Source organism: Scomber scombrus, chromosome 11 (assembly GCF_963691925.1).
Source record: "Scomber scombrus chromosome 11, fScoSco1.1, whole genome shotgun sequence".
NCBI lineage: Eukaryota > Metazoa > Chordata > Actinopteri > Scombriformes > Scombridae > Scomber > Scomber scombrus.
In genome coordinates, this window is record NC_084980.1 from 1,970,448 (window position 1) to 1,986,632 (window position 16,185).

General features: G+C 37.9%; 1 protein-coding gene across 1 annotated transcript in view; it reads right to left on the minus strand.

Moving 5' to 3' along the window:
• The window catches only part of LOC133990698 (cadherin-18-like), a 198,673-nt gene that overhangs the window by 40,655 nt on the left and 141,833 nt on the right, over positions 1–16,185 (minus strand). Inside the window, exon 8 of the mRNA XM_062429098.1 lies at positions 2,275–2,399. Within this exon, the coding sequence (XP_062285082.1) occupies positions 2,275–2,399 (125 nt within the window). The remainder of the gene's footprint in view (positions 1–2,274; positions 2,400–16,185) is intronic.

Sequence of the window (16,185 nt, forward strand, 5' to 3'; positions counted from 1 at the left end):
AGGCAGGTGTGGACTGACTGCAGGAGATTTTCAATAATCTGAAGGTTTCATCCCAAAATCAACATAAGCACCTGCACAACACAAGTGTGAATACGGATAACTGTCCCCGATTATGTTCGGACTCAACTTTACAACTGAAGCTTCTTGATGTAAATCCCAAAATCTACAGCTCCTTGTGTAGTCTTTTTTTCATGATATCAGGAGAAGATTGAGGGATGTTCACAAATGTAATAAGTTCCAGATTGCTTTTACTGTATATCAAAGTGGCAGCGTAAAAGTCCTGTACATTTACCCAGTGTTTTTTTTATAGATTACCTGTCATTCAAAATGTGATATTTGTTAGCAATGATGGAAACTAAAGCAATCATCAGTGACTTGTTTCTCAGCACACATGTAAAAAAAAAACGTAAAAAAGTCAAGTGTTCCAGTGTATTCTAACACCTTAGACTTGTATCTGCCACAGGTTCCCATGCTCTTAACACAACAAATAAGAAATGAGTATTAAATGTATCGTATGCCCTAAAACCTAAACAACCAACCTCATCATTTGCAATCAATTATGCAAATAAAAGACAACTGTGTCACCCAGTGTAGCAGAATTTTTTTTTTTTTTTTGTCATGCCAGATTCACGTGCCATACATGAAAATGTATTGGTGTCGATTTAATGCAATTCCAGCGAGATAAAAAAAGTCCTCTGTCTACACTGACTGTGCTAACATGTGTTGTCTGTTGCCCGAAGCCAAGCTAAATGATTACATACCCACACGTGCACACAAACACACACACACACTTGAGCTTAAATTTGCATAAAAACCAGAGAAAGTGGAGAACAGATAAGAGAGAAAGATACATATAATAACACAGAGAGAGTGTGTGTGATGTGTGATCTGTGTGTGTGTGAATGTACACATGAGGTCAGACGTTGCTGTGATGCAGATCTGCGCCTTTGTGCTGTTATTTAATAAAAAAAAGAAAAGAGAAAAAAAAAGAAGTGCTTTTATCACTGTTGATTTCAGAATTGGCCCTGCTGTGGAGCAGAGAGGCTGGCGGTGTGTTGGTGTAGGGGGAGGAGTAGAAGGAGATAGGCGAGGCGGTGAGGCAGGCCCGTGTTTGGGTTTAATATGATTGTCTCTGCCGCTATCTGGCCCAGCAGCGGAAGCATCGGCGAGCTCTGCAGTCTGAATAATTTATGGGTTCAAGAAGCTGCAAAGTCTGCAGCTCAGCTGATAAATCCCCCACTGATGGTGTCAGACACACGACGAAAAGGCTACAGATCGACGTGAATGTACGTGTGTGCCAGCATGTGTGTGTGTATGAGAGAAGATGAATGTGTTTGCATGCCTGTGATCAGCGGTGTATGTACAGTATTTGTGACTGGAGTCATGTTTGCATTGTAAGTTTAATTTGTGCATGCTTTGGCTAGTGAGTTCACTGACTTTTTTTCCCCCTGCAGGACGAGCATACTGTACTTACAGCTGTAAGTGTAGTGCAATTATAACTTAAATCCAAATCTTTAAAAAATGTGATGTGATGTAGATGGTGTGTCAATATTCGGTTTTTATTACACTTTAAATACAAGTGTTAGTCTGCCTCTTGATACTTTCTGGCTTACCTAGCCTACTTCTGGCCCTCATCCCCAAGCCCATTGGTTCCTTCTGAAGATCTTTTTAACAGCTCAGCTCACAAATGTATATTTTCATCTTTTAAGAAAGCCTCAGTGATTTCCTAAAACAGCAGCTCACTGTTTTTATAAAACTTTTCTCAAACAGGAGAAAATAAGAGCATTTGTTGGGGACTATATTCATTGGCAGATGAGTGTTCCTGGTAGTGAAATGACTGTGTGTGTGGGATTAAGTCAAAATAAACTATAGTGTGTGTGTTCATGGTGATAAATGAACAAGTCACCCATTGCAACAATGTGGCTCACTTATGTGTTTTAGTTTTTTTTTTTTATCAGCGAGGAGCGTAGAGTTTGCTTAGTTATCTTCATGTGACCTAAGAATGGAGTTATAGAGGTTAAGGCAGCTCTCCATATTCACCTTGTATTAAACTTTATAGTATGATGTGAGGTCCTAATGTTGTGAGAAATTGTATTTTTAAATATTCAGGATGTTCTATCACTTTGAATATCAGAGCATCAGTTCACAAAAAGAAATATCACAGTTTTTAGTCAAGTATGTAATTTTGTGGCCAGGTCATCATCATCCAGTAGCAGCAGCACATTTCTTTGTTAAGAATATCAATAGTCCTTGGCTGGAGCATTGGCAACCCACCTGTCCATTTTTGGCGCTCTCACACACTATGACGGCATTGTTTCCCCCAGAGATAGATGGAATGTTGTCATTGACGTCCAGGACCTGGATGGTGACTGGGATGTGACTCACCATACGTGGGTTATCTGCAATTAAAAACAAGAAAAAAAACAGGTTGTAGTTGGGTCTGCAGTCAGGCTTTCTGTATTTCACAAATTGTATTTTCAGGTTCATTTTTAAGCAGTTTTGTTTTGCAGCGAACTTACAATACAAAATTGCAATTGTCATATTTCATTAGGCCTATCACTTCTAGTAATATCAAAAACCACTGTTGAGTTTAGGCCTTTTGGAAAGTGGAAGTAACTACATGGATCAACAATCTACAGTCACTATTAATGTCTCACATGAACTAACTTCAATCCTCCAACAGAACAATACATTCATTTAGTCTTTTTAGGGATGTCAGCCTTGTCTCTGTCATGCCAGGACAGAGTGTGTACAGTTGTGCTTGAGTTAACTATGTTAGCATGCTTGCAATGACATTGTTAACATGGTGATGTTTAGCAGGTACGTTTAACCATATTAACCATTTCAGTTTTAAATGTTAGCAGAATAGATGATGTAGAACACATTGAGCTGGACTTGAGAGGTATGGCCTTTCCAAATGTTTTTTTTGTGGCCTTAATTACATTGCCACAGTCTAGCTTATTGGGCTCATATTTCTTGGGAAGCACATGCATGATTTCCAGTTATTGGTACAAGTTTAATGATTTTAGCTCATTTCAGCTAATAGCAATTAGACCCTTTGGTGTTTAAACCTAACTAATAATAATAAACTGGCACAAACACAGAATTAGAAATTAGCATTAAAAACAAAGTGGGTACACAGCTTAGGCTGATGGGGATTTCATTAGTTTAGCAGGTATGTGATTATAAGTTAAAGTATTGGATTCATTCAAATTTAGTACAACACATGAATGTCTAGATGTCAAATCATCCAACAGTAGTTGAGAACCAAAAAAGTTGTTAGCGCTGAAAAGTCAGAGGATCACCAAAGTCAGCAAGATTCTTCCTCTGGGAACCATCAATATCTGTGCAAAGATCATAGTAATCCATGATCAAGAGTTGTCCAGGTTTTCAGTCTGGACCTAAGTGATGGTCTGAGCTGACATTGCTGACAGTGGAGCTAAAAACACTTTCAGTCTTGCCAACCATTTTAAATGAAAAGTAACTATAGCCAGCACAAAAAGCTGCTAAACCTCCCACTCACTGAACACAGCAAGCTCTGAAAGCTGTGATCACTGAGAGAGGAATATTGACATGTCTGTCCCAGGGAGATGAGCAAAGGTCTTCCAAAAAAAAAAAAAAAAAAAGGTCCCTGAAGGGATCTTTAAAATCTAGCGAGAAAACAGGTACATTGGCAACACTGCTTTCAGTTCAAAATAATATATCAGTTCATAAAATACATAAGGCTATCTAGTCTGAATACCATGTGTCATAGAAGTGGTGTCACTGAGTCGATTTAGACCCGGTCTAAGAATCTAAGAATGGATCTGACTGTTAAATAAATGTGTGATTAAACCTTGATTAATGTTTCAGAGAGTGTATTTTTTAGGTTTTACACCACTCATATTTGGAGAAAAAACACCTATTATCACACAATTGCATATTGGAAATTGAATTGTATTTCCATTTTTGTATATTCAGGGTCACATTAGTAAAAGTCCACCTAGCAGAAACTTGTATAAGGTGTTTTTACAGCTCTGAAATGTAAAAATGGGTCAAATTTGACCTGAACAGTATGTAAGGGTTAAGGACATGGTTGGAGGATTGCAAAGGTTTCAACAGCCTGTTCTTCTTGGCATCATTCCACCATTCCCTATCAAAAAAGGTAATGTGTGTACTGAAGTGATCTATGAATGAATCTGTTGGGAATTATTTATCGATGATGTGTAGTGACTAACATTGTGCAGTTGTCATGAACCCCATCATCTACACTGTGCCCCAGATGAAATCTTGATTTTTAAAAAACATGACCAAGGAAGCCCACTGTTCCTACTCATACGTGCAAATAAAAGCTGGCCTGGGTTGAATGATCATTGGCCATGTCACTGGCCAAACAGTGGGCAGAACACTGTGTTGGGCCAGTCCTTGAGAGAGTTACACTGTCAGTTTAGGGTAGTGCTCTACATTAATTGCTCATACTGCTTCTGGAAGGCTGAGCTGTAACAATGGTCCACACAGCTCTTGGAATTATCTAAACATTAGCTGTAATGATACAGTCTCGTGCCTGGAGCCAGTCACAGCTGAAGGTGTGCCCACTTGTGCTGGGGTCACAACCATAATAAAGAATATTATATCATAATGCGGCTCAGCCTTCCTCTAAGGATCAGAGGGAATTATTACCAAAAAAAAATTGAATTAGCAGTATTTTTAATCCAGCTTTCACATGTCCTTGACAAATATTTCCTTGACATACTTCAGGAGAGCTGGAGTTGTGGAATGCTAAAGTGAATCGGGAAATAAAAGCGTAAAGTCAGTGCTCTGTCTGAGCTAACACAATGCTGAAATGGAGCATCGCATTAGTGACCGTTTACTGACCATTTACAGCAAGAAAGGTTATACAGATAGATTTGGCAGAAAAAGGCTCTTCTCTTTGAGAAACACAATCCTGCTTAATAAGTATTATCAGGGAGCAATTATAACCCCTAAAACAACCGGGTCATTGTGATCCAATAACTTAAATGTAGGCATAATTCCCCGTCAATGCTTTCAAAGCCCTTGTCATCTGAGAATAAGCTCAGACATTAAACCTAAGATGAACTCTTAACAGTATCCTAATACAAGAGAAGCATTCTACACTAAATGCGACTAATCTATGAGTAATTTATACTCGACTTTACAGAAATTTGAGGAAATCCCTTTAACCTCACCTTCTGTTGATATTCTACATCCTCACAGTATGTTGTGGGTTCATTTTGACCTGGTGTAACAATCCTCTCATAAAAAGCGTCTATACGAAATACTATCACACAATATCATGTCCTATTTAACCTAAGAGATGAAAATATAACATAGCAATAATGATGGAAATGTATTTTATGTAAAGTGAAAATGAAGTGTGGGGTTTATTGTATAACCATTAGAGCCATCAGTGTTCACTGCTACATCATAAAAAGAAATCCTCATAACTACTATCTTATTAAAACTATCAATTATTCATTTAACTTGTCAATAGATACGGGTCAAATTTGACCCAGAACAGCCTCAATGGACAAAAATATGTAGCATTTATACAAAAGTATAACATTTTAAAATATTTTCATTTGTGTGCATTTTTGGCCACTTTAGGAAAGGTCATCAAATTTCAGAGTAAAACACAATTGGGGTGTTTTTACAGCTGTCAAATGTCAAAAAGGGTCAAATCTGACCCAAACAGTATGGAAGGGTTAAATGAGCAATATTTGAATGGAAATAAAACTCTTGACACATCAATGTCAAATATCCCTATTTGCTTTTAGCCTACAGCCTCTTTGCTTTGGGCTGTCTGACATGATCCTGAGAAAAAACCTGTGCTCGTCAATTAAACAGTGTTTCTAGGTGAGAGAAACATCTACCGGTAGATGATGTGGAGCTTTGGCCACTAAAGACAGCCTGAGGACAAATGTCAAAAATTGAAGACAAATTCTCAGAGTGTGACTGCTGCTATGACTCCTGTCTACAAACAAGCTAATCAGTGACATGCAGCTAATGTACTCACAGTGTAAAGGCGACTTCATTTGTTTATAGTAATAGAACAGTAAAAGTCACCAGTTAGATATCATTTATATTAATATTAATATTAATATATTTGTGCTGATGTGACTTGTCAATCAAGGCAAATGATTGTGGACAGCAATAATAAGCTTACTAACAAAGATAACAATGTTTTCATATTTGATGGAGTTTCATCATGTCCTGTATTTCTCACATTTCAGTGAGGAGCATTTGATTAGTCTGTTGGCAGTGAGAGGTTACAACTATATATTCAAGCCTTATGAATGTTTCATTATCAGTCTTATGCAATGACTACAGTGTATGTCATTATGAAAATTAAGTAAAATATGAAATGATTGAATAAACGATTTGACTAAAAGATGATCTCTGTCTAGTTATTTCCCTGCTCTTGAAGAAAAAGCCGACTCCCTTCGGTCCTCAGAGGCCTCATCTGCAAAAATGAGTCATCACAGGGTCAAAATAGACATCAGGAACATTACTAACATATCACCGGCTCAGGACTCTGCTTTTATGTCCTGCGTAAAAGAATTTGATGTCATAAAGGTGCATAGCCTTGAAACTTCACCACTTCATATGCACTAAAATGATCATATAAATGATATTAAGAATGATGAACTCTGTTTCTATACTGTGATGCTTTAGTTTGATGGTTGACATTTGACCACAAGATGGCAACTAATTGATGATGGCTGATACCACATGCAGGGTTGCTGGAATGACGCCACTGATCATCTTTTCTTTACCACTGTGGTCCAAACCAATCACTACAGCTGCAATAAGTTGAGAAAAAAAGTAAAAAGAAAGCTGATTAAGCTCCACTGAAATATAAGAAGGTGAAAGACGTGGAACTTTGAGCAAATTAAAGAATACACCATGAATCCTGAAGCCATAATGCTAAACATGAAATGTCAATATGAAGAATGATGGGTTGTGAGGATTATTTAGTTCTAAACCCAGATGGCTGAATAAATATCTCCAGTCTCTGTAGAACACCAGTAAAGTGTTTTTTTCTCTCAATGCTTTATCCAATAGCGGACCAATGATTCTCAATTGTGGGCAAAACAATCTTTGCGTTAGTGGAGCATCGGGGGTGTGGGGAGTGTTGCTGCAACCAGGCCTGAGGCACAGGGGAGCCTGGCAGAAAGCCCAGTCTGTGGATAGTACAAAAATGTGCAAGGATGCAATAAAAAAAGAAGGATGATAACATTGAGGGGTATGGTTAATGTTAAGTTTGTTTGTAATAGTGAATTGTTGGATTTTTACCCTTATGAGTAAAATGAGTATCTGCTGTACAGTATGTTCAGATTGAAGGGTGTTAGTGATATTGATATTAAGTATTTAGAGTATAGAATGCTCGATGATAACAAAAACATGCTATTCTTGAAACACTGCAACATCACATCAAGACATCTTTCTCTCACCTCCATATCATTGCATGCCTCCACCCATTCCTCTCAAACTCTGATGCTCAAACTCTGGTTCAGGCCTTCATTATGTGCTGTATTGATTATTGCAATTCTTTCTTCATTGCTCTCCCAGCAAAATCCATTCAAAACTCAGCAGCTCTCATCCTCTCCCAGCTACACTGGTTACCGGCCCTTTCCCAGATAAAATTAAAAATCCTATCTCTCACCTTCAAAGACCTCCATAACCTGATCCCCTCTATCTTAGTGAATTCCTCACTCCTTACTCTCCCTCTCGGTCTCTCAGGTCCTCCAACTGCAACCTCCTCACCGTTCCACGCACCAAAGTGTCCACCTTGGGAGGCCGGTCCTTCAGCGCCACGGCCCCCAAGCTCTGGGATTTTGTCCCCCAATCTCTCGGCGGCCGACTGACTTAAAAACGTTTCTTTTCCGTGAACATTTCTCTTCCCCCTCCTCTGCTTAGTCTTTTTTTCTTTCTTTTTTTGAAAGTAAAGCATCCTTGGGTATGTGAAAGGCACTATATAAATAAAACGTATTATTATTATTATTATTATTACATTTCGTCACCCAACTTTAAGTTAGCCTACATTGCCTCCTTGAGTACTGACATTGATCACCTGCACCAGTGTGAGTACGTTCACCAGGGTCACGTTTGCGCTCGCTAGGAAAGACGTTGCCATTTAAAATTGAAAATTGAAATGACTAACTCAGTTCAGCTGCTTCTTTGAACAGGCCCAATGTAAAGCTCTCAAGGTTCACTAAGGTGTGCATAACATTGACAACAGCAACAGTGTGTAGTTTAAGCAGAGCCTCAGTTCTGCTATTATACAGATTATCCTTGAAAAAGAACAAAAGACTTTGACTGAAAAGCCTCCCTTACATAACATTTAGTTCTTTAACAGCAATCCATTTCATTCCAGTGAAGTACAAATTCTCTGCAGTTGGTTTATGCTGCTGTGACTTTTTTGTTTTTTTTTGCTGTGCCTCGCATGCTTGCGGTGTTCACATAAACAGCATGGCTGCTGCAGTGCTGCTACTGCCAGCCCTGTCTGTTTGACTTTGACAATGGCCATTAGTAATATCAGAATGTTTCATCATAAATTGAAATTATAATTAGTTTAGACAGAATAAGGTGAAGCAGTGTGTGCTCAGCTCTGGAAAAAAAAAAAAAAAAAAGTGAGGTGTAAATGGCTTTCTTTCTAATGGGCATGGTGGAGTCTGGTTTGAACTAATATCACAGAAAAGCTCCATGTGTCAATGACTCTCTGTGAGGTTCCCCTGGCTGACCCGCAGTAGTGACACTTTATATTTTCATGTCTGTGACATATTCCACAGATATAGACATTGAAAGTACAGTGAAAGGTGTAATGATGCTGATGAATAATAAGACTATATCAACAGATCATTTCCACTGTCTACGTTTGCTGGAAGCTGGTGGCAGACTTGGACCAGAGGCTCTGCTTCACAGCTGAGATTGTGGCAACCAACCTCAGACCAGACCTCATACTATTGTCGGCCTCACTTAAGCTCATCTACATCATTGAGCTCATAGGGAAGATGCAGTGGAGGAGGCTGGACAGCAAAGGTTCGGCCGGTTGAAGTAGGCTGTAGAGAGTTCATTGCCACATCAACATCCAAGCTATTCTGGCAGATGGGAGTGTGAGGGAAGGACCACCAGCAGGCAGTTAAATAACTCTCAAAAGCCACTGAGATGGGGAGCCAGTGTTGGTGGCTAAAGAGAAAGGATTCCATCCAGGACCCCAAATGAGTAGATGGCATCTACAGGGGGTGAGCCCAGGATGCCAGGATTCACTGCTGAACCCTGCAAAGGTGTCGTGGGCCTATCAGCGATACATCGAGGAAGGAGGGTGAGGATGCCATCACTCACTTGGCTCTTGTGCAACTAAGGGATAATAACATCCAGTCCTACAAAATAGAGAGCTTGGCACATCACAAAAAAAAAGAGGTTCTAAGCTGTTCCATTAACATCAACCCACCCATAGCCCTATATACTTTGAGCATCAGTCCCATTGGAGAACCTACGCCTGCGAATATTTTCTTCCACCATGTTGGGGTTTATGGAGATGAACACAGTTGCTTTGCATTACCCGTTGAAAAAAATGTAATTACTGAATGCAGACTGATAAAGATTTATTTTGATTGGATGATGTGGCTCAATATTAATCTTAATTAAACTAAAGTGATTGCTATCACTGTATTGGATGAGGACCTTCAGTTGGGGGGACTACCCTTTTATAAACATCTGGAACACAATATGTGCAATTAAGATACAAACGCACTTGCTACATTTCTCTGTAATCCTGTGACACATGAACATCCACAAGCATTCCATTTATATATGAACGGTCTCTGTGTGTTAACTGATAATTGTGTGCAAATAAACAAAAGCAAGCAGTACGACTGAATGATTTGTGCATGAACTTTACTTTTATTACAATGATTATAATGAACTTTTTTATCCCCCTTTGCCACTTGTCAAGAAAATGCCAGAGGCTTTTTTATCAAATTAGAGACATCAGTATCAGCATGTAAGATATTATGATCATTTTAATTATCATCACAGGAAGAAATCAGACTGCAAAGGCATATAAACATATCTGATAGGCTTCTGATAGAATGCTATTATTCACTCAACCCTGGAGATGTTTTGTATTTTTATGATTCATGGTCCTGGGATTTTATGTCAGCATGACATAGTGCATTCAATCAGAATCTCTTATACTAGCCGGTGCAAGCATAAAATGAATGTGTCCTGGCTTTGCTCCTAAAAATGCAATAGAAGAATAAAACTTGACAACAATAATAATAATAATAATAATAATAATAATAATAATAATAATAATAAAATAAACAGTAATGTAAAAAATGAAATTGAAAATGTGTTTACAGAATAGAAGAGTAATATTTTTGAAATAGGATATGAAACATGAAATGAAATATTGACTGTACAAAGGAAATATGGAAAGTGCTATGGACAAAGACGTTACAGGTGCAGTGTGTAGAATTTAATGGCATCTAGTGAAACAGACCCGGCAGAAATGAACTATAATATTCATAATTAAATTTTTATTTGTGTTTAATCATCTATTGTGTTTTTATGATCTAAGAATAAGCCCTTTATATCTTTATGGGTCGTCTTCCACAGAGACCACCATGTTGCACAGCAATGTTACAGTAACCCAGAATGGTCAAACCAAACACTGGCTCTAGAAAGTGCAATAATGAATTAACAGTGGAGGATGAATGCAACACACAATGTTAAGTCCAGTTTGATGAAATATATTAAAGTGACAAGTGCAGGGATTTGAAATGTACAGTGCAGTTTAATAACCCCATCTTCATCTCATTCATATGGCCATGGTATAATATTTAACGTACCGTAAAAACTGGTGTATAAGTCACAGTCTATTTTGGGGGGTGTCATGCTGGGAAAAACACTTTTCTATTAAAGACTGGTTTATTTAAATGTACCAGTAGTTATTCATTCATAAACATGTGTTTATACTCCAAAACCTTCTCAGTTTACTTTCATTTGAAACACAATTAAAACACACATATTACACCTGAAACAGTGTGTCTGGTTAATGGTTAATGGTCCAGTAATGATTTGATTAACTGAACTGGACCGGTATATTAACTCAGACCAGGTTTGGGTTAGGCTGAGTTTCAATTAAACCTTTTAAAAGAACACAGTAACTTTACATATTTGAGTCACTTGAGTCCCTAAAACTCTTCATCAGAGCTGTCACTGTGGGTAAATATTGCACCCAAGTCGCTGAAAGTCTCACCAAGCACACTGTCCCCAGACTCTGTGTCAGTCCAAGAGTCAAACAGAGTATCATCCTCTGTTCCATCCAGTGGAAAAACAACAATGTTAGTTTATCTTGAATTCTTCAGATCTGCACTCATACTGTGTGTCTCTGCCACAGTTCAATAAAAGCAGCTCATCTGTGCGCTTTTACTCATCGCGCTTCAACATCTGCTGCTGTCCCGAACTAGTGTCTGAAATACTTCTGATCAACACACTGAATCAGCACCCGCCAGTTAACCCACCTGGTTTTATTTTTAATTGGGGGTCAAGAGCTTTCAGCCGATCTGCCCCCCGCCTTTAGAACTCTCTCCCACCAGACATTTGCACTTCTGACTCTGTTTCCACCTTTAAATCCCACCTGAAAACGCACCTATTCAGAGTGGCATACTCTGTCTCAAACTTACTATGCAATCACGTTCTTGTTTATTTGTTACACTGATGTACTTTATAGTCACATTCATATTTATTTCTTTATCTTTGCACTAAATGTTACCTGATTTTTATTGTTTGATGTACTGTTGTTGTGTTTTATGTGTGTAAGGTGTCCTTGAGTGTTTTGGAAGGTGCCTTTAAATAAATGCATTATTGTTATAATTATAATTATTATTATTAACATACAGCAGTAACAGCTCATCAATAGTCTATCTATTTTCATTAATTGCTGACACAGCTGGAGCGCATGCCTGATACCGCTGTTTATGACGTTATAGTTCATAAGTGTGGACACTCACATCATTATCTTTAAAGTTACAGTTATCATTTTCAGTGTGGACAGCCCTTAACATAACTATAATCATATGCAGATCCAACCTCGCTGCATTTTACTGGTATAGGACACACCGTTGTATAAGACGCACCCTATTTTAAATGGAAAAAAATGGTGATAAAAGGTGAGTCTTATACACCAGTTTTTACGGTCAATGCAGGTTAGGGTTAGACTCGGCATGTTTGACTGCTGTTTTGAGTTGTCTACCATCACTGGGCTTCATTCCATTCCCATTTCAAATTACCACCGGTTGACTGCAACCATAATCCAAACACTGCTATCTCTGTTATGAAAAGGTGTTTTATAGCCTATGATTGTAAAATGTGAGATTGCTCATTTAATTATATATTTCCAAGAATGTAGCTGAGGACATTTATTATGAAATCATCTTTCTTAAAACACAGTCTAACCCAATTAATATTGAGCCACATCAGCCAATAAAGCACTCCAATGTTTGTGTGTGTGTGTGTGTGTGTGTGTGTGTGTGTGTGTGTGTGTGTGTGTGTGTGTGTGTGTGTGTGTATGTGTGTGTGTGTGTGTGTGTGTGTTGTGTGGGTGGGTGATGAACACACACAAAATCTTAATCAGTTTTAAATAAATTCTGTAATTATGGTTTTGTAATGGGTAGCACAAAGCAGACTATATTTATCTCCATAGCAACGGTGATACGGGTATTGTAGAGCCTTCCTCTAAAACTGAAGGGACAAAAAAAAAAGAAAAAAAGAAAACAACTTTATTTCTCTGAATTAAAGGAGAAATAATTAGAACTGAAGACCATAACATTAGTCTATCATAGTTTAATTACCAAGCCAGAAGACTTCCATGTGTTTCACTCTTGGTTCTTCACTGGAACTGATGCTCTAAAAAATTATTAAAACGTAAGTTCATTTTTTAAACCTGTCATCATTTATCATTAATAGACATTAAAATAATATTTTATTTACACTGCACTCATTAAAAAAGGCTTCATTTTTCTTGGTTTTGGCATTACATTTAAAATGTAAAATGCAGTCTAAAAGAGGTTATCAGCTTGCATCCAATATTGAATTCCACTCTATGCAGAATGTTGCCTGCATGTCTGCACAGTGTTATATTTTCATAGCTCTATGTCAGTAAATATTATACAGTTATTATTGGACTACAAAAGAGTTGCAAGCATGCACAGGTAGAGTAAATTAAAACTTTGAATGGGGTTAGTTGGTGGTTGGGCCCAATGTGATATCTTTTCATTGGGCCCAAAGTCTGGGACCCCTGTCTGGGCATCTAATATTAGCGTGAATTAGTTTACATTTAAGTCTTAATCTTGATGCGTTTCATAAAAAAAGGGTGCCTGACATATAGGGCAGGGCAATATATTGATATAATATTGATATAGTGATATGAGACTAGATATCATCTTAGAATTTGTATATCGTAATATCATGATATAGCATAGGTGTTTTTTTCCTGGTGTTCTAGCTGTTCTATTATCATTATTCTGCCTCCCTACGTTTAACTGACTGGTTACTTTGGTATACTGTAATATCATGATATGGCATAAGAGTTGTCTTTTCCTGGTTTTAAAGGTAATTTTCTGAACTTACCAGATTGTTCTAGCTTTTTCTATTATTTGCATTTTACCCACTTAGTCATTATATCCACATTACTGATTATTATCAAAAATCGCATTGTGTAAATATTTTATGAAAGCACCAACAGTCATCCCTACAATATTGTTGTGATATCGATATCGAGGTATTTGGTCAAAATCAGGATATTTGATTGTATCCATATCGCTCATCCAAACTTCGGAAACATTACATTTTTCAGAATGTATATATCAGCTGTTAAAAAGTAAGTAACAATGCAAATAGGAAAAGATATGTAGCAGTACAAACTGAAACATCACTTTCAAACTTAACAGTTTTAGTAGCAAAAAGATAAATTAAACTTGACTGCCAATACTTATATACATATAATATAGACATGACATTTATTGTATTCAAAGCTGCACACCTGAAGAAATGTGTGTTTTAGAATTAGTAATATTCAGTTACTGACATAATGTGCTGTCATTTGAGAGCCAGAAATGTAGACTACACTCCATATTTCCTCTTTTACTCAGTCTAAACAGGCCAGATAGTATCATGCTGAAGTTTGCTTTATAGCCAGTTTTAATAGAAATCTCCACTTAGTGAACACTGACTCACATCCTGCATCCCACGTGTTGTCAAGTCCGCCCACTAAAACGCTTAAAGGTTAAAGGTGTACTATGCACAATTTGTTGGTTGGTGTTCGTAAGCAAAGATTCCTGCAGATAAATACAAAACCACACGCTTCTAGTGGGTCATAACAGTTATGATATCATAAGTGATGATTGATAGGGATTATGTTTTATGAGTCTACACTAGAGCTGGGTATTGTTTAAAGAATGATGATACCAGTACCAAGCCAAGTATCCTTATCCTTACTGATACCAACTGAGTGCTTCATTAGATACCCATCATGTGAAAAGAAACATTAAATTGCATAAAATGCCACCACTTCCCCCACAGCTTCATGATCATATTTTTATATAAATTCATTTTGAAAAGTCTTCAAATTATTAATACTGATTAAATACAAAGTGCACAAAATCAGCATGTGGGTCAAAGCATCAGCACACACACTGGATGGATTTCAGGTATCGTTTGACGAGAGACGATTCAATACTACTTGGTATCGATGTATTTTGGTTGATACCTTAAAGATATCAAATACCAAAATACTAATACCTAGCCCTAGTCTACACATTGTTTTTGTTTTTTGTTTTAGGAAAATCTAGTATAGTATACTTTTAACCCTCCTGTTGTCCTCGAGTCAAGGAAGGAAGGATGGAAGGAAGGAAGGATGGAAGGGAGGGAGGAAGGAAGGGAGGAAAGGAGGAAAGGAAAGAAGGAAGGGATGAAGGAAAGGAAGGAAGGAAGGACGGAGGAAAGAAGGAAGGAAGGTAGGGAGGAAAGGAGGAAAGGAAAGAAGGAAGGGATGAAGGAAAGGAAGGAAGGAAGGAAGGACGGAGGAAAGAAGGAAGGAAGGTAGGAGGGAGAGAGGGAGAAAGGAAAAGAGGAAGGGAGGAAGGAAGGAGAGAGGGATAAAGAAAAATAGGAAGGGAGGAAGGAAGGAAAGACGGACAGAGGAAAGAAGGAATGGAGGAAGGTGGGGGGGGAGAAAGAGAGAAGGAGGGAGGAAGGACAGACGGAAGGGAGGAAGGAATGGAGAAAGGGAAAGAGGAAGGAAGGAAAGAAGGAAAGAGAGAGGAAAGGAGGGAGGGAGGAAGGACAGACGGAAGGAAGGAAGGGAGGAAAGAAGGAACAGTCAAAACAGACGGGGTCAATTTGACCCGGGAGGACGACAGGAGGGTTAAAGTTAGGGAAAGATGGTAGTTTGGTTAATTATTGATCAATCAAACATGTCTTGTTTTTGCTTAAAACTACTTTGGACTTTATCTGTATTTAACAGACCAGCATCTTTCCCTCATCTTTACTAGGTTCTTTGAGTTTTCTTAAACATGATTTAATGCATTAGTTTACAAGCAGATGTTGAAATAAAACACTTGAAGACCATTTATAGATACTGTTTGCATAATATATGTTAATAATGTATAAAAATTCCATGGTTATGTTAATTAAAAAATAACAACACCCATGCACAAAACAGATTGGAAATGTGTGAAAAACATAAAAGCCATAAAGCAGCCTGGTTTGACACCTCTTCCATTTGGTGCAGTTCAAACTCTGGTGGGTGTTTACTTTGGTTTTTGTGGGCTGGTGTGAAAGACGAAATGAAAGAGAAAAACAACTGGAGTGAGACCAGCTGAAAGAGAGTGTCATCCACTTCCAAGCAGACTGTGATGCTGTTGGTTTGGGGTCTGAAAGCATCTTCTACTTCAGCAGCTCCTCATTAGAGGTGGTGAAACCTAGAAACTACACAGTTCATCTCCATAACATTACAGTAGGAGATGAGGCTTTTTCTCAGCATGTTCCTACCTGTTGCTCATTATTTATATGAGGTTGAGTTACAGTCAGAACTCATAGTTCTCACAATAGCTTATTTAATATTATTGTAATTATTATATATATGTGAGTTATTGGTTCATTTGTAATAGATGAGTATGT